The sequence below is a fragment of the Telopea speciosissima genome, chromosome 7, assembly GCF_018873765.1.
Source record: "Telopea speciosissima isolate NSW1024214 ecotype Mountain lineage chromosome 7, Tspe_v1, whole genome shotgun sequence".
Classification (NCBI taxonomy): Eukaryota; Viridiplantae; Streptophyta; class Magnoliopsida; order Proteales; family Proteaceae; genus Telopea; species Telopea speciosissima.
In genome coordinates, this window is record NC_057922.1 from 15,286,139 (window position 1) to 15,304,296 (window position 18,158).

General features: G+C 37.7%; 1 protein-coding gene across 2 annotated transcripts in view; it reads left to right on the forward strand.

Moving 5' to 3' along the window:
- The first annotated feature begins 4,988 nt into the window (after nucleotides 1-4,988).
- LOC122668095 (small glutamine-rich tetratricopeptide repeat-containing protein) overlaps nucleotides 4,989-18,158 on the forward strand; it is a 33,779-nt gene continuing 20,609 nt past the window's right edge. The window contains exons 1-3 of one of the 2 annotated variants that reach the window (XM_043864660.1): nucleotides 4,989-5,220; nucleotides 12,317-12,582; nucleotides 14,295-14,325. In XM_043864660.1, coding sequence (XP_043720595.1) covers nucleotides 5,148-5,220; nucleotides 12,317-12,582; nucleotides 14,295-14,325 — 370 coding nt within the window. In that variant the 5' untranslated portion in view covers nucleotides 4,989-5,147. Of the gene's footprint in view, nucleotides 5,221-12,316; nucleotides 12,583-14,291; nucleotides 14,326-18,158 lie in introns of both variants that reach the window. The other variant, XM_043864659.1, reaches the window with a different exon arrangement.

The window sequence follows — 18,158 nt, forward strand, 5'->3', positions numbered from 1 at the left end:
TGCTGGGGCTTACAAATAACCTCAGTCCATTAAGTTGAAACCGTTAGCTGAAGCAAAAAATTCATAAATGGTCATATTACCCTCCATTAGTGTAGTTTTATCCTGTTGGAATTGGGAGCTTTATATATATATATTTTGTATAGAGGGGGGGGGGATCGAACCGGGGAGGGGATAAGGTACCAGCCAGGAGACTCGAACTCGAGACCTCCTGGTGAGCATGGGCATGAAGCGTACCACGGCTCACCAACTGAGCTAGGCAAGGTGGTAGTTTTACCCTTTTACTTTTACATTACAAAACTCAAACCCATCTCCTCAACTTTCCGTTCCAACCTCATCTTCCTCCATCTCAACTCTTTCATCTCTGGCAACTTGCATACACATCTTCCTGTCATATCCGATGATTTGCGAAAAACTCCACTCTCCAATCCGGCGATCTTTGAACTGCAAAACCACCACAACGAACTCCAACATTTCCGCTACAGAGTCGGCGTAGTTGGTCATCATAGCATAATAAATAAAGGTCACAGAAGCAAAAGAGGACTTTTTTGTCAGAGATTTCAATCGTTTTGACATCTTGTTTCTTCACTCCATCTTTAGGAACAGTAATAGTAAGCACTCCCTTCTTTCATGACAGCCTTCCTTGTCAAGCTCACATACACAGTAACGGTAGGCTTTGTGCATAGGAGTGTTGCAAAGAGAGTATTTCATAGAATGGAAGGTTGTTTATGTGAGAGAGAGATGCTACCATGGATCGTACTTTAGGGATCGGTCAATGTCGATATCAATCCGATACCGATCAAAATTAGTCTGGATCGGCAAAAATTTACAAAAATCTAAGCAAAAAATTACAAAAATCTAGGTTTTGCTGGATCGGTTTTGGTATTGGTAACAAATATAAAAAATTGATAAATGATTGATCAAAAAATATTTAAAATTTCAAAAATTGATCAAAACCCCCCAAAAATTCACACGTATTGGATCGGACCGATCCAAGGAGCGATCCATTAATACCTTGTTGAATTGTTCATTAATCTGGATCGGTCTAGATCGATAAAGTGCTATCTTTTTTTGGGGAAATAGTTTTCTGTCCAGAAGTGTGGCTATCCTATTTCTATGCTCCACAAAACAAGGGAGCATAGGTGTCTTTTCATATGGGAAGGAGAGAGACACTCATGGGAGTGTCGGCGCATGCCACATTCCTGTGCTTTTATAATAGAATAGATGTTAACTCTTATACCTTCCCTGAAGCAAGCATATTGTTGTTTGGATCCGGATCCTCTACAACGCGCTGTCCCTCCTAGGCCGTTCTGCACAGACATAGGTCTGCGTGTAGGTAAAGGTAAGGTGGTCATTACGCGTGGCCCTGTGTCTACGTAGCACATACAGTGTGCAGTAGAGGATCCAAGTTATTGTTGTTTAATTTCCCAAAAAAAGTTATTGTTGTTGTTTCCTCTATGCCTGCATAAAGAGTGATCACTCGCTTTTCAATCTTTGGAAATGCTTTCATCAATGAACGTGGCCAAAATTGGCCAAACAGTAAACACCCCTAAGGTCCTAACATATGCGTGTTAGTTTTGGGTAAAACAGGAGCACACAACTTCCATATGAGTAGTAATATTCCAACAAAGAATTCCTAACATATGCGTGTTAGTTTTGGGTAAAACAGCAACACACAGATTCCATGAGTGAGTAGCAAGGTAAACACAAACTTATATGCTAGACATTTTGGTAAACTAAAAAAGCTTGACATTGGCTAATCTGGTAATTTTTTTAAAAACAAAAAAATAAAATAAAAATCATTGTAAATCAGGATAATTATCCTTTTAAAACTTCTTTTTTGGGGGGTAAAGGCAAGGGTGCCAATTTGGAATAAAAAAATCGAGATCAAACTGAAAATATTCGGTTCTGTTTTGATTTTGGAAAGTGAAACTTGATTTGGTTTGGTTTTGATTTTGGTTTTAGATTAAAAAAAATCTGTTAGAACCGATTAAGTGTAACCCAGCTAAACCGAATTGACTTGAACCTAAACAATACTAGTGAAATGATCTCCTTGCCCCCCATGTTGGATGCCCACGCGGCCACCGCACTGATGTAGGGACCATGCGACCAAACAACGTTCTCTCTCCTTATAATAAAATAAGGTAAATGTTGGACATACCGGTGTGATGCCCAGCCTGAGTCTATTTCTCTTCCACCTCCTATGGAAATGACCCCTTGCCCTCCTCACCTACCCACTATAACCTGGATCCTCTGTGGCGCGATAGGGTGTCCGATGCACATTGGATGGTCTGCAACATCCGAGCAAGCATCCCGATACAATGCTTGTGTGTTGGGTTGCGTGCATGGGTGCTAGAGGTTGTCCGATCTACAGTGGAAGCTCTGTTGTGCCACAGAGGAGCCCCATCCCACCCTCTAGCTCTATGAAAGTCAATGCGTGTCCAACTCTCTCCCAATAAAATATTACATGTTACAAATTCGGTTTTTTAAAAAGTGGAAAATGGGTTGGATACCTTTTTTAGGACAAATCCTTTGCTCCCTAATCTTAACTGTAATCTCACCTAGTCTGTCTATCAAAAGCTACTTTCTAACCACAAAGTTAGTGAGTTCATCACCTCAAACATGCGGAATGCCAACTTACTTTTTATCATTCTCAATTCATTTTATATCTGTGATATCCTTAAAATTCCTTTATCCCCCAACCTAGACCATTAGTGACGTAGAAACACAAAAAATTATCATTTCTCCAACAAGATAACAACAAGGTTTTTATACAAATAGAATTTTCACCCATCCCATCTCACCCAAATGGTGGAATTTCTTGTAGAAAATTAATATTCACCCTAAGTTTAAAGTTCAATTGTGGAGAATTTTGAATAATGGTATTCCGGTACGAGCAACCTTTGGTCGATGGGTTGATATTGGTATTCCACTTTTACTTGTAAGTTTAGCCAACGTATTTGGACAGCTGGTCCTCTTGGCCTGCGTACCGAACACACATCACACACTTTGGTTTGGTATTTTTTGTTTGAGTTATTACAAATCTGTTTGTATACCTTGCAGAATGTAAATGAGTTTTCAGTAATGTCTCCATCACTTCATACTATCTGGAAACACAAGAATCAGGTTGTCATGGCAAACTTATTGCCTAATCTAAGGATGATTAACTCCATGTTTATCTGCAGATTTTTCTCCTTCTCCAAACCACGATAGTTCATATGATTGTAATTTGCTTAAATTTTATATTGTTTTCTTATTTTAATTTGTGCAGGGTATGCCAACAGATCATTAACCACTTCAGGATGGGCTGTTTTTGTCTTCTTTTTTAGAATTATATTAGTTTTATAGAGTTGGATGACATTTTGTCAAACAATTATTTTTTAGGCCGAAACTAGAGGTCTTCTAAAAGGATTACCAATAGCCTCTAATTTATGATGAACTAATTACACATTTGGAATGTCTCACGGGATTTATAGGATATGTTATGGGAACCTCTTAACTGCCCATGGCCTTGGACTTCTTTTTATGTCTTCTCTCATATTTCGGTTTATATCTCATTTATAATTTTTTTGTAATGTTGTAAACACTAAAGTTTGTGATGTTTTTAAGGGACTGACAACTAAGGCAAGTTGTAAAAAACTACCCCTTTCTAATTTTGGGGATTAGAAGGATGTATTTTTTTTGAGATTAATATATTTATTTCTTTGTTCATAAAGAAAAAGGAAATAAGAACACCACTTGATTGTGTAGCGCGGCATGTACCTACGACAAGACATAGTCGCAGGTGAAATGACTGGTGCACCCCTAGTCTTTTTTGCCTTTTCAGGAGGTGCACCGGCCATTTCACACGTGGCTGTGTCTAGGCCCAAGTACATGCTGCGCTGAGTGATCGGGAGGCATTCCTTTTCCAAAAAAAAAAAAAAAGTTATCCTTTAAAAAGTTTTTTATTTTTTGTTTTGTTTGGTAAAAGCAATGGTGTCAATTTAGAATTGAAAAACCGAATCGAATCAACCAGTTTAAAATCAAATCGAATCAAGCAAATCGATTCTATTTTTATTTTTGCCTTTTCAGGGGGTGTACCGGCCATTTCACGCATGGCTGTGTCTGGGCCCAGGTACATGCCGCGTTGAGTGATCGGAAGGCATTCCTTTTCCAAAAAAAAAAAGAAAAAGTTATCCTTTAAAAAGTTGTCTTTTTTTTTTTTTTGTTTTTTTTTTGTTTTGTTTGCTAAAAGCAATGGTGTCAATTTAGAATTGAAAAACCGAATCGAATCAACCAGTTTAAAATCAAATCGATTCTATTTTGATTTTAAAGAGTGAAAGCCATTTGTTTCGATTTTGGTTTTAGATTAGGAAAAAATTAAATTGAACCGAATGAAGTGTACCCCGTTTAAACCAAACTGAATTCAAGCTAAACAATACTAAACCCTGCAATCATCTGTCCTTGTAGAATTGTGTGAAATTATCTACTATATTTTATTTTTTTGATTAAATTATGTAAACAGGGTTGAAAGGTATTGGGTTTGACATTATGAGACTATATCTTTATGATGTTGTAATTTCTTTTCCAATTAGGGTTTTGAAAATTGGAATTAAGGATTGAATCAGCTAATGTTGATTCGGTCTGCATCGATCTCAGAAACCCAAGAATTGACCCTCAGATCCAACGATCTGGTGAGAAAAAACCTAGAATCAGCCAGATCTGATCTGAACGCCCATAATTAGGATTGGTCATAGCCAATTTGACTGATCCGATTTCCATTTTGACATAGTGTTCCCAACTTTATTTGTTTTGTTTATTTCCATTTAGATTAAATTTGAACTGAATTACTGAGACTGTACAAACCGAATTTGATTTGGCTTTAATGCTATGAAAAATTATTGGATTGCGGTTTTTTTTTTGGTAAAAGGATTGCGGTTTATACATAATGTATCTTGAACTGAACCGGTATAAACTGCAAGTACAAAACTCGTTCACCGTTTCCAAAGCGCTAAAAAAAGATTCTCTAAAATCTCTCTCTCTCTCCTCCCTGTTCATCCGGTTGTGAAGGAAGGGAGAGGACCAAGGGACCAACTGACCAAAGAGAGACTCTGGTTTCTGCGTTACTGAAGCTAAGCTCTACGATCTCTTATCCTTATTCCGTCTTCGAAATGGCGAAGTTGAAGACGGACTCTCCCATCTCTCGTCGCATCGTGCTTGCGTTTCTGGATTTCTTGAAGTCAGGTTTATTTCTATTGCATTTCTGTACTTCATGTTCATTTCCTTCTGCCTTTTTCCCTTATCTCGTTTTTTCGTGAACTAATCACTGTATATGATTCTACTTTGATGTTTTTCCTTGGAATTGTCGTCAGTGTCTGAGTTTCTAATGCTTCTGAGGTCTTTCTGGTTTTTTATGCTTTTGAACTTTTCTGAGAGTTACTTTACCAAAATTTGGACCGTGTCTTGGTTTTTTAGGCTCTGGAGATCAATATCTATCTTTCATTAAGGGAAAAAGTTGATCCTTTTCTTTGTAGAAGTGTTAGTTTTTGGTTGAATTCAATTTTTTTCGTCTATTCTCTCTCCACCTTTTTTTTTTAATGGGATTATCACTGTGTATTCATTCTATTTTGATGCTTTTGAGCTTAATTTTTCTCGTCGGAATTTCCGTAATTCGTTTGTAATGCTTCTGCTGTCTCTCTGGTTTGTAATGGGTTAAACCTTTCAGGTAGTTTATTTATCAAAATTTGAATCATATTTTATTTTTTTGGGTTCTAGAGATCGGCATCTAGGTGAAATTCCGTGTTCGTGTTAGTTTCTGGTTGAATTCAAGTTTCAGTTTCCTCTCTCTCATATTTTTTATGAGCTGATCACAGTTTATGAACTTGAATTCTTTGGAATTTCCATATTTCGTTCTGAATTCAGTTTGTAGTGCTTCCGGTGTGTGTCTGGTTTGTTCATATGTTGTAACTTTTTTGGGAGTTCATTTATCACAATTTGATCCGTATCTTAGTTTTGATGTTATGGAGATCAGTATGTATCATACATTGGGGGAAAACACTGATCTTTCTCTGTAAAAAATTTATAGTTTCTGGTTGAATTCATTTCTTAATTTTGGACTGGTTTAGTTTTTGAGTTTTTGGAGACACTATCTCACATGAGGGCGGACATCGGCGCAATGGTAAGGTTGCTCCATTATGACCCAGTAGTCGTGGGTTCGAGTTGGGAAACAGCTTCTCTGCGAAGCTGGGGTAAGACTGCATACATTATGACCCTCCCTAGACCCCGCAGTGGCGGGAGCCTCGTGCACTGGGTACGCCCTTTGGAGACAGTATCTCCCATGTGCTGAGTGAAGAGGCTGTTCTTTTCTGTATAGAGTTGACAGTTTTTGGTTGAAAGTGATTCTCTTTTTGTTTTGTGGAAGAGTGTTGAATTGAAAGCAGTTTGATTATTTGTTGCTCAAAATGTTTGGTGTTTGCATGGTCTGTAGTCCAATCTATGAGTTATAATTTGGAACAACTAGAGTTTGGATGATTGATCGTGCATGAGCCATGAAGGGGTTATAAAGTGTGTGAGTTATTAATATGAGCAGATTTAAATCGATTGAGTTTATTAGTGTATTCCTCTTTTGGTACAGTTTTTTTTTTTTCCTTCCAATTAGATGTTTGGGGTTTGAGAGCAAGATCAAATTATTGTCTCTACATGCATATGATTATGCATGGAAGCTTTGCAGTTGGAAACAGATTGATATATGAGTTTATTACTGAATTATACTTCTCTTAAATGTGTCAGGGTTTGAATCAGCAAGATAAATTTATTTTCTTATATGCTTGTTCACATTTTAATCGACCACATTTAGTTGGGATAAGGCTGAGTTGCTGTTGTTGTTGTGCTTGATGCTTATTTTTGTTTCTGAGATGCTATGGCTACTTTTGCTGAGAATTACGATCAAGCGGACATCTCAGGTTGGACATTTGTGCCCACACACGACAAAAATGATTGAACTTGAGTCATGTTGAACTAAATGCAGTTGATATCATGCGATGGTGTCTGGGGCCCGCCAAAAGCATTTCTTGCTACTTACCTTTATTTTGATTGTATTAATCGATAACTGAGTTGTTATCATTTTATCCTGAAGTGATTCCTAATGGATACTGCATTAGTGCTTCAGAGAACCTATTGCTACTATGGGAATGAATTGATGTTGTCACTTTATCAGGCAGGAATTTTACGAGGTTGTTGCTGAATCTGTTGCCTTGTTTCATTCATTTGTGCATTTAACCACTGGTTGAATCTAAAATAATTAATTGCTAGGGGAAACAATAGTGCAAAGCAAAAGATCCTTCACAACCTGTATTGGCTAATTTAGTTTCAAATTTGTTCTATTATCAATAATGAAAGTGATTATATAATCAGGAGATGAATCATTCTCGTTGAGCAAGGTACAAAGATGTGGATATATTCACTAAATTGGCCAAGTGATGAGCTGTTGTTTAAGTAAAAGTTTGAAATACCGCCCCCCCCCCCCAAAAAAAAAAAAAAGAGAAAAAAAAAAGAAAGAAGAAAGGTTGGAATTCCAAACTTAGCGGTCTGTTAATTTTCTGCAGCTTATGACCTCACTAGTTTTCCATTCTGGTGATGTATACGGTGTTAAATATTGTACCATGGGGGAGAGTTTGTGTTCAATCGAGAGTGGGGGTCTATGTTAAGTTGTGTTGAGTCGTTGTTATTTAGGTAGCCTTAGTTGTAATTTGACCTTTAGTAGGACTCTTAATTCATTGTACGGAATGGACCTAGGCCACGATAGGGGCAGTTCTGAATCCTATCGTGGCTCTAGGATATATCCCTTTTTTTCTCCATCTTGTTCTCTATCTCTCTCTCTTCTTTCTCCTTCTCTTCACTTTCTTCATAGATTCTGGTTGGTAATATCTGATTTGTCCTCCTTTAGATGTATCCATGTGTATGCCAAAGTTACATGTGAGGGATGTTGAGAGTTATAGAGGTATAATCCCACATCGGTTATCTGGGACCTTGGATGTGTCTTCATATACCATTGGGCTATCTCCACCCATTACCTTAAGCTCTTGGGTTGGACCCTCAAGTGGTATTTTGTGAGCTATCCCACTTTATTTAAAATACAGATTAGGGCCATTGGATTCTATTGCCATGGCTCTTTAAGACTTTTGCCTCTGTATAAAGGTTGCAATGTCGATCTACTGGTTTCCTTTTCTCCACCTACAATGCTATTTACTATGGTAATCCTTTTTTTTTTTTGCTCTCATTTTCTTTGGAACCTTAAATTTAGTTGTATAAAAACTTGTGTTAGGCAATGACACTTGTTTCTATTTCCATGCTTCAAATGTCTCTGGGATTTTTTTATCTGGACTTTCTACTTATTTCGATAGGCTTGTTCAATTCTTCAATTAGACATCAATAGGCAACTGTCTAGGCATTTGGGGCATGGGCTGGCTGACTCATGCATGGGTTGAGTGTGACAGCGTGTTGGTTGACTAGGTGTGACTGGTCAATGACTCGAGTCGAGTTGCTAGGTCTGACTAATTGATGGCTTGTAGCCATTTACAATTTCGGGTTCTTGACTTTCTTAATTTTTTAGAACTTGTCATTTTTTTTTCCTGGGTATTCAACCACCAAACATGGTCAATATATTTATTTTTTTGGCATTTACTACTTAGATATACTAATACTACTTTCCTTTTTTCTGTGGGAGGAACCGTAGGATATATGACTTAACATCCTGTTCTGTTATATATCTTTGATCTTTATTGTTGTTGATATATGGTACTATCTCCGAATTTAAGAAACCATCAATTTTTTTCTATTTGACTATTTATTGCTTGCCTAGGCATTGGCTAGTCAATGCTTTGACTTGATAGGCACAAATGCTTGGACAACCTTGTCTTTGATACTTGTCGGCTGAACCTTTATGTGGACATTTTTATTGACTCTGATAAGCGCAAAACTCTTAATTTGGATGTCCATTAGAAGTTTCTCAATCCAAAATGTTGGGCATCAGAAATGGAAACTTGACAATAGTATTGTCTAGTTCTGCTAAGGGATGGAAATTTCTTAACTTTTAAGAATAAAATGATGAAGTACTGCTGCGTATCATCGAGGTGTGCTAGAAATATCTGAAGTTGGAGGATTGTTTTGGTGGTGGAAGATCTTCTGATGGGTTCCAGTTCTCTTTCCTTTCCCATCCCTCTGCCTCTTTATATTTTGGTAATAGAATCGTCATAGTAAAAGAACAAATCTATCGAAATTTACTACTCCAAAAAAAAAAGAGGGGAAGACAGAACAAGTTCCCACCTCTCTCTCTCTCTCTCCTGCAGCTTTGATGTGCTTTCACTGGAAGTTTGCCTGTCCAGAAAAATGCTACGAGATAAACAAAATAAAATGTTATGTAGCTTTTTCTGATCGTTATTAAAGAATCACAGTAGCTAAAGCTAAGCTTCAGGGAGAGCAAATTTTTTTTTAGGGACAACTTTGTGGTTTGGGGCTTTTCTCCATCATAAATTGCCTTATCGTAAAAGGGAAAATTTAGTTCATCATCTGATTACCTTTGTTATTTAGAGAACTTGTCAGGACAAAAGTGGAAAGAAAAGGTTGATGTTCATTATAGGTGTAAGCAGTGCCAGATTTTGGAAATGAAAATTGATCACTGAATGTTGGATCTCAATGAAGTTGCTTGGTTGACTCCCTATCTTTTTCAGATTGGGCGTACCAAAACTTGTGAAACCCACGGTCATATAGAATATTTTTGATTTCTTTGGGTAGCAGTTATTAATTATTTGTATGTGTAGCAGAGAACACCTTGTGAAACCAGGGAATTGAAGAAGAGAAGAGAAGAGAAGAGATGGGAGAAACAGGGGAGCTGCTAAGAGAGTGAATTCGATACTGAGCAGTCCACCCCTCCCCCCCCCCCAATGAATTTATTTATATTAAGTTGAGATTACAAAAGAGGATTCCTAATTCAACTAGCAATCAAAAATAGAAACTAGGTCCAACTCAAATTAGAAACTAGGACTAACAAGACTGACTCTAATTACTGCATAGCTTAACTAGGAATCACAATTAGAATATTGTTATATTCTAATTGAGCTACATAATTAACAGTATGATTCAAAATTATTATGAATATTAACAAATAAAAAGAAAATTCGTATCTCTAGGTTCCCTGAATGCTTTGTTTCGGTTTTCATTGAATCCAACTTATTGTGTCCACATCAGATTCTGGCACCTGCATCCATACCCATGTAACATTGTTTCTTTGGTTCACCATGTTGCTCTTTCTTTTTCTCCTTGTAAATCAAATCCATTATATGTCGAACTAGCGAACTAATAAATCTAGAATGTGAAGATAGTGTGTAGAACTGTGGATGAGTTTATAATTTCTCTTATATGTTAGATGATATGCCTTTGGTAGCTTTTTATGTCACTATGACAATCTGATATTCAAAAGGAGAGAAATAGGGGAATGTTCAAGAGACCACCTGCATCTATCCTAAATTTGGTTAACTATTTGTTCTTATGCTGCATTGATCCTTTATCAAGGAGTTCAAGATTGTGGGTGTGATGCAGTTATGCGTAGGATTTAGGATTTATCTTTTTGAGTTAGAAATTGTTTCAGTTTGAGTCCCATATTGAGTTGAACTCTATTTCAGTTTCAAGGTAGGTTTAGGATTTGATTTTCCCTTTAAATACTTGGCTGTACCCAACGATTGAGATGGAGAATTTTGAATGAAATTTTATTTGGGTTAAACCAATGGCTGCCATGAGCCGTGCGTACCTCTCTTCCCTCCTCTGATTTTCTTCTTCTTCTTACTTTTTCTACCCAGTTGCTGCTCATGTTACTGTTGACATTACCAGGCTGAGAAGGAAGTGACCGAACTCTCTGCTACTCTTTGGATCTGACCTGAGATCCTAATCGCAGGCCGTTTCTTCGTAGGCGATCCTAATCCAAGGGTTTCTTCACCCAAATCAACCCCTGTTGTGAGGGTCACATCAAAGCAAGAATTTGTTCTCTGTTCACCGTCAAGCCTGAGTTGCAGAAATTTTCTTCGATTCATTTGTTGTTGTTTCAACTGTGCATCACTTGGAATTCAGAAGGCATGGGGTTGAGATTTAGAGCCAGAAGTTTCAGAACCAACAGAACTCCAACAAAGGAGTCTGACCCACCTGAAAAATCTGGGTTTTCCGCTAGGTATTGACTTTCTCGGTTGGGCAGAATTTCTTCAACCAGTGTTTGAGGCTTTTGTGAGTTGCGTCTGGAAAGATCTCCTAGTTGCGAATCACCTCCTGAATCATTGGGATAGCTTAAGATTCGGAGAGGAAACACTTCTCATCGATTCAGCCTTTCCGTAGTTCCTTCCATGGTTGCGTCTGAAGGTGAGGTAACCCTCATCGTGGGTTGCTTTAAAATCCCCTTTTTTTTTAAAAAATAAATAAATTATTTTCTCTAATACCCCTACCCTGTATTCCTCTCTCTTATCCTTTTAATTTGGTTTGTTCCAAGTCTGTCCCTTCTCATTAGTTAAAATCTCTTCTTTATCTTTTCACTCTTGCCTACCCAAATGCACTATTAAGATTCTGCCACTGTTCTTATACATCTTCAAACTACTTACTATTTTGCCACTAGTGCTTGTGATTTGGGTTATAAAACACTTGGGCGGGCCCATAGCGAGCTCATATAGGGTTTTCAACCCCTGGGTTTGCATTAGGGTGAGTCGTGATTTGATGCTAATTAAGAGTTTATGAGTTGGGATCATGATTCTGCTGAGAATTAGCTCACCCCTATATATTCACTTTTGGGTACAAAAAAATAAAACTCATCTGTAATTGGCTTAAAAACCTCTTTGGGAAAAATCTAATAGAAGTTCTAATGGAAATTATTTTGCATGTTATCCGTTAAAATTGTCTCTTAATGCTGCTTCTATCCTTGATAAGGACAAAGTGATTTGCTGATAAATAATTTTGAATACCATAAAATTGAATTTTTCTGATTTTGCATTTACTTATTATCTTTTGAATAACATGAGGGTGTGTTATTAGAAAAAAAGGAGGCACCAGTAAATAAGACTTCAATAAAACAGCACTATCTATCTTATATTTTGTTTATCAATTGACACTTTTCTTGGGAAAAAGGGGGCACCAATAAGTAAGACCTCAATAAATCAGCACTATCTTATATTTGTTTATCAATGATGGAGCATGTATTGATGTGCATTTTTGATGTGCTAGATCTATTCTTTTATCCCATCTATGTATTACTTACTGAAACTGCTAATGTTTCCTCTTTTGATATTAGTTGTTTCCTTTTGAACAGTTGAACCGACACCTGGTGTTGATGTTGAAGCACTTGAGGTTGCTACAGAGTGTTTGGAGGAGGTTTTTAAGCCCAGTCAATCTTCTGTTGATGATCGGATAGAACCAGATTTCTTGGTTACTTTATTCCATTCACTGGATAAAAAGAAACATGTAACCAAATCAGAGCTGGGTCATGGAGAAGTCTCATTAGACATGGACACACCAAGCACATCTTCATCACCGAATGCTGTTGATGGAAGTACTGCAGAGGCACTAAAACCACTAGTTATTTCTTCCCGGACCAACTCTATATGGTTTTTTGTTACCTTTGTTTCAAGATATTCAGGCTTCAGTGTTTTTGTGATGTACTGCTAAATTATTACTCCGTTATTCGTCTTTCTGATTTTGAACCTTATTGATTCAGATCTAGTTGATCTAGTGTTAAGCTAATAGGCTGAAGGATGCTCTAAAACGGATGTTTGTTACAATAATTGCCAATGGAGCAATCTAAGCATTCTCTTATACGTAAATTTGAAAAGAAAAGAGAAAGTAGAGTAGAAGGTTATATAATTCTGTTCCATGGTGGAAACCATTTTCCCCTGGTTAGGTTTGTGACTGATCCATGATTGCTGTTGTTTGATACATTAGTTTTGTTTTTTTTTGGTTAGAAAAAATTGATTGCTAAATTCCTTGAATACATGTACAGTTAATTGGGGAAATGAAGAGGAACCACTTCAAATGGATAATAATTTCTTCATGTTCTTTATTTTTCTTATTTTATGATACTTTGATCTGAAATAAAAATTTTATGAAATAACATGGAAAAATGTGAACTCTTTGATATTCAAATCTGAGAATGCAGTTGATAGGTCCATTGTATTGATGATGATGATGATGGTGACGATTATGATGATAACAAACTATATGTAGTCTTCTTGTTGTTGTCGTTGTCATTGTTTTTATTGTTATGAAGATGATGTTGTAGTCTCATTTCATTTTGTTGTGCTTTTTTTTTTGGGTGAATACTTTTGTTGTGCTTGAACAGCAAAAGAAAGGATACATCTTGTCTCAGTTTGGATCAGGGGTCAGGCTGGATGCTCTCCCCCCCCGCGGCGACCCAAAGAGTCCCAGGGTTAAAAGAAAAAAGTGAATACATCTGATCTAGAGCTTATGCTCCAAACACTTTTGATATGAACTAAACCACTTATATGTAATAAGAGGATATAAAAGCTTCTTTGAATATTCTCCTTGGACTTTGTTTGGTTGTAGAAGTTTCCATGGTTCTTAATATCTCAAAGAAATTGTTATTATGTTGATGGAGCTATGGAAGAGTTCTCTACATGCCTACATGGATACCTTGGGCATCTTTATCTGCCACATGGCAGATCTATTGGTGACCTAAGTTTATAGTATTTTCTTGACTTTGCCTGTAGGCTTCTATTCATGTGGTAAATTTTAGCCCAAAAGCATTATACCACAAGACAAATCTACAAGTCAACTTTAGACAACATTTGGATGGTTGGAGAAAAGATTCAATGCATGATTGGCTTGAGCTTAACTACAAGATTTGACAGATGGCTAATCCAATGGTCCTCCTATTGGCCTATTCCACTGTTTAATTGCTGAAAATGTAAAAAAAATGGTGGGCCCTATGGTTAAGGTGGCCCGCAAAATTTGACACATGGGTAATTCAAGGGGCACCGTAGTTATCTGATGGTGGGATTGGCTAACACCATCCACATGGCAGTAATAGCATGCTTTGTAGAGAGCCTCTTGCATTTAATGTGAAATGAAAATCTCTCATTCCTGGCTTACGAGTTATAAGATTTATCTGCTCACCTAGAAGTAACCCCCTCCCCCCATGATTTATCATGTTTCTAGTTGTTGAGACTTGAAAGTGCCTTATGTTTGAATGAATTTTGTTTTCTTGATGATTCTGAGGTTGGTTTGTTAACTCTTATTTCTGATTTTGCTGCATGTTGGCCTTCTTAATGCAGAGTGAGAGTTGGAACAGAGAACAATCTTCAGGTAGGATTTTATTCTTTCATGTCATCTTGTTTTAGCTTCTATTTTTGGATTCATCTTTTGTTTTATTATATCATGCACACTGATTGATATTGTAGAAACAGATTTGAATTAGGTTAATGCTTGGATGATTAGTTCATCCCAAGCACATTGTATTTATAACTATAATGAAATAGTAAAAATAATTACATAAGCAATGTGGGATTAAACCACATAAGAAACTAACAAATAATAACGGAAAAAAGTCCAGAATACCCCCATGGTATTCTGGCCCAATATAACTAACACTCCCCCTCAAGTTGGAGCATATATATCATGCATGCCCAACTTGACTAAGATAGGATGAAACAGCTTGCTACTCAATCCCTTAGTGAACACATCAGCTTGGTGTGTGAAGACCTTGAGATCGATCTCATCATTACAGGGTTTTTTAACCCTAACTCTATCGATATTGGGCTGCTGCACCTGTTTTTTGGATCTGAATTTTTCTGCAGATGTGTTTCTCGTATTAAGGACTTCTCTACCTCAGTCTTTCAGCCACTTTGATATTATTTATTGCAGCCTAGGCTCATCCATCGATTCCATCACTTTAGGGTTTTGTTCAAAACCCTAAAAACCATAATCGATCAAGGTTCTCTTTGGCTGCTGATTCTATTTGTTTGGGACTTTACTTGAAGATTGTTTGGCCTTCTCTCTGCTGCCGGTATGGGTGACTCTACCAACTCTCTCGCTATACATTTCATGATGGCAATCACAAGACAGATTATCATAGCTTTCCACCTAACCCCATCAAACTGGATGGCTCCAATTACCTTCTCGTGGTCTCGATCAGCCTCCTTTGCCATTGCTGGCCGTGGCCTCACTGACCATATTGATGGCACTATTGTTAAGCCTAGTGATAAAGGCCCTGATCAGACTAAGTGGCTGGCCAATAATGGTGTTCTCATGTCCTACCTCATAGGCTCTATGACTTCAGCCTTACAACATAATTTTCTTCTTCTGGACACTGCTGACCATATTTGGGCTGCTTGCAAGGAGACCTACGGACAGCTTGGCAATGATGCCTAAGTTTATGAAATTCGAAAGAAGGTCCTTCACACTACTCAGGGAGACCTTTCTGTTTCGGACTACTATGCTTCTCTCCACAGCCTGTGGCAACAGTTGGATCATTACTCTGATTTTCACCCCTCTACAGTTGCTGATATTGCCTCTTATAAGAAACATGTGGACAAGATCAAAGTTTACGATTTTTTAGCTGGTTTGAATATGGAGTATGATCCCATTCGTGTTCAAGTGTTGAGCCATATACCTTTTCCCACACTTGAACAATCTTATGCATTGGTTTCTTCCGAGGAGAACCGTAGGGCTGCCATGTTACATCCTCCTATTCGACGATGATCTGCTCTCAAGGTGCTGCCCCCATTACTCCTACACCTATTGGCACTGCTTCTCTTGGTGATTCTACTACAGGGACTGTTGTTTGTGAGCACTGTCACAAACCATATCACACCAAGGAGAGGTGCTGGAAACTTCATGGGAAACCAACTGACTTTGAAGCAAAACGGGCTACCAAGACCAAGACCAAGACCAAGACAAAGCCCAAGGTCCATCAGACTGAGACTATTACTACAGACCCTACTACTGACCTTGGTCTATCCCAGGATGACCTACAGGCATTCCGACGTATGCTGAGGTCTTCCGTTGCTGCTGCCTCTACTCCATCAGCTACTGCCAATTCTTCCGCTCATTCAAGTTCACACATTGCCCGGTTAGGTATTCCTTTTGGCGGTCATTGTGCTTCTGTAGCCTCCCATCCTTGGATCATAGATTCTGGGGCTACAGATCATATGACCGGTTCCTCTAGTTTGTTTCATCGATACTCTCTTACTTCTGGGAAGGACAAGGTCAAGGTAACTGATGGTTCTCTTTCATCTATCTCTGGAAAGGGAATCATCAACTGCACCTCCTCCCTTCCCTTAACTTCTGTTTTGCACATTCCTAATTTTACTACTAACCTTCTTTTCATTAGTAGTATTACTCGTGATCTTAACTGCAAAGTTACGTTCTTTCCTTCTCATTGTGTGTTTCAGGATCTGGCCTCTGGGAAGACGATTGGATTGGGTAAAGTGCACGATGGGCTGTACCTGCTTGATGATGGTCGCTTCTCTCCACCACCATTACCTTCTCCATTGTACCAGAACTCCATGGTCTCTTCTGAACTCTACCAGTGGCACTCTCGGTTAGGTCACCCCCCTTTAGGAATTTTAGCACATTTATTTCCTAGTTTGGTCACCCTACATACTAAGGATGACTTTTTTTGTGAGACGTGTATTCTGGCCCAATATAACTAACAGATATTTTCATGATAACAAATTTTCTTGAACACCCCCCCTCCCAAAAAAAAAAGAGGAATAGAAAGGTAACTTTATGTCACTCATGAACAAAGGAAGGACCAAAGCTTGTTATGCTCTTGGTGAAGTCTACCCTTGAAATAAGATTAGGACATTATCTTTAAAGGAGTGAAAACACCAATGCAGCAGAGAACGACTGCATAAATTGGAATCGACTTAACTTATTAAGACAGACGACCGAGAAAGAAAGGCTCTTTTTAAGTAGAGATCTTTTTTTTATTTTCTCATTTTCAAGCTCAATAAGTACATTCCCTACTTATTGTAGTGCAAGGCATTTCTTTGACTCTCTCTCTCTCTCTCTCTCCTCCTCTTTGAAGGATAAAAGCAGTATAGGTCGATCTATTGGGTTGTTGGAATGATTTTTGAAATGGAGTAGACACGCCATAGGGTTGCATACTGGCCATGATCTAGTTGACCATGTGGATTGTCCAATAACTTGGAAAACCTAGTTGGTCTGAATGACATTCTTAAAGTCCCAAGTTATGGAATATGTCTATTCATTATTTTTGGAAGAAAATGTGGTTGCGGGTTTCCCCATTATATATAAACATCAAGTGCACATAGTCATTGTTGGATATTTTTACATTTGATGTGTGTCCATCAAACCTAATTTAATTTGATTAAATTAATTAATTACATTTTCATTATGTGCTTGTTATAATTGTTTTATTTTGTGCAACAGTCCAATAGTCTTGTTACTTGTTCTTGACTATGGACAGACTTGGGCACTTTGTTCTTGGGTTGCCGTATGGTATATTTCCCCAATGGGGATTGGTTGGAAATATAAATACGGGCACTTTAATGTGTTGAACGTCGATCCATTTGAAATTCCTGATGGTTCACTGCCAGTGTTTTTAGCAACAGGAATTTTTGGTAGTCTTTTTTTCCCATACCTGAGAAACACATACCGTTACATTTGTATTTTGTGCATTTGTGGTGGGTCAATAGTTGATGTCTACTGAGATGACTGACAATACACCAATATGAATGGTAATGGGGGTTATACTCAATAAGGTTTCCATTGCCCGTTTTAGGGAGAACATCCAAGAAAGAGAGTTGTCAGACTGTGACTGGTCGAAGTTCTGGCCAAGTGATTGTTTTGTAAAAATTTGCAAAAAGTGTTTTCATATTATTATATTATATTAATTTATATTTGAAAAGTGTTTTCAAATTGTTTTGGGTCCAGTCACTGGTCTTGACACTCCTATAATTAATTGCAATGGATTGACCTACATGGTGGTGATTTTTATTCCATGGTTGCAAGTCCATTGTGGATGTTGGTAGTGTAGGGGAGAAAGAGTAATGAAAATCTCTACCACTGGGGGTTTTTAGGTTACGCCTTTTGTAGTGTCATCCTTTTTTGCAATTAAGGACAACTTAAAGGATAACTTTTAGGATCACACCACTTGGCGTGATAGAGTCTTC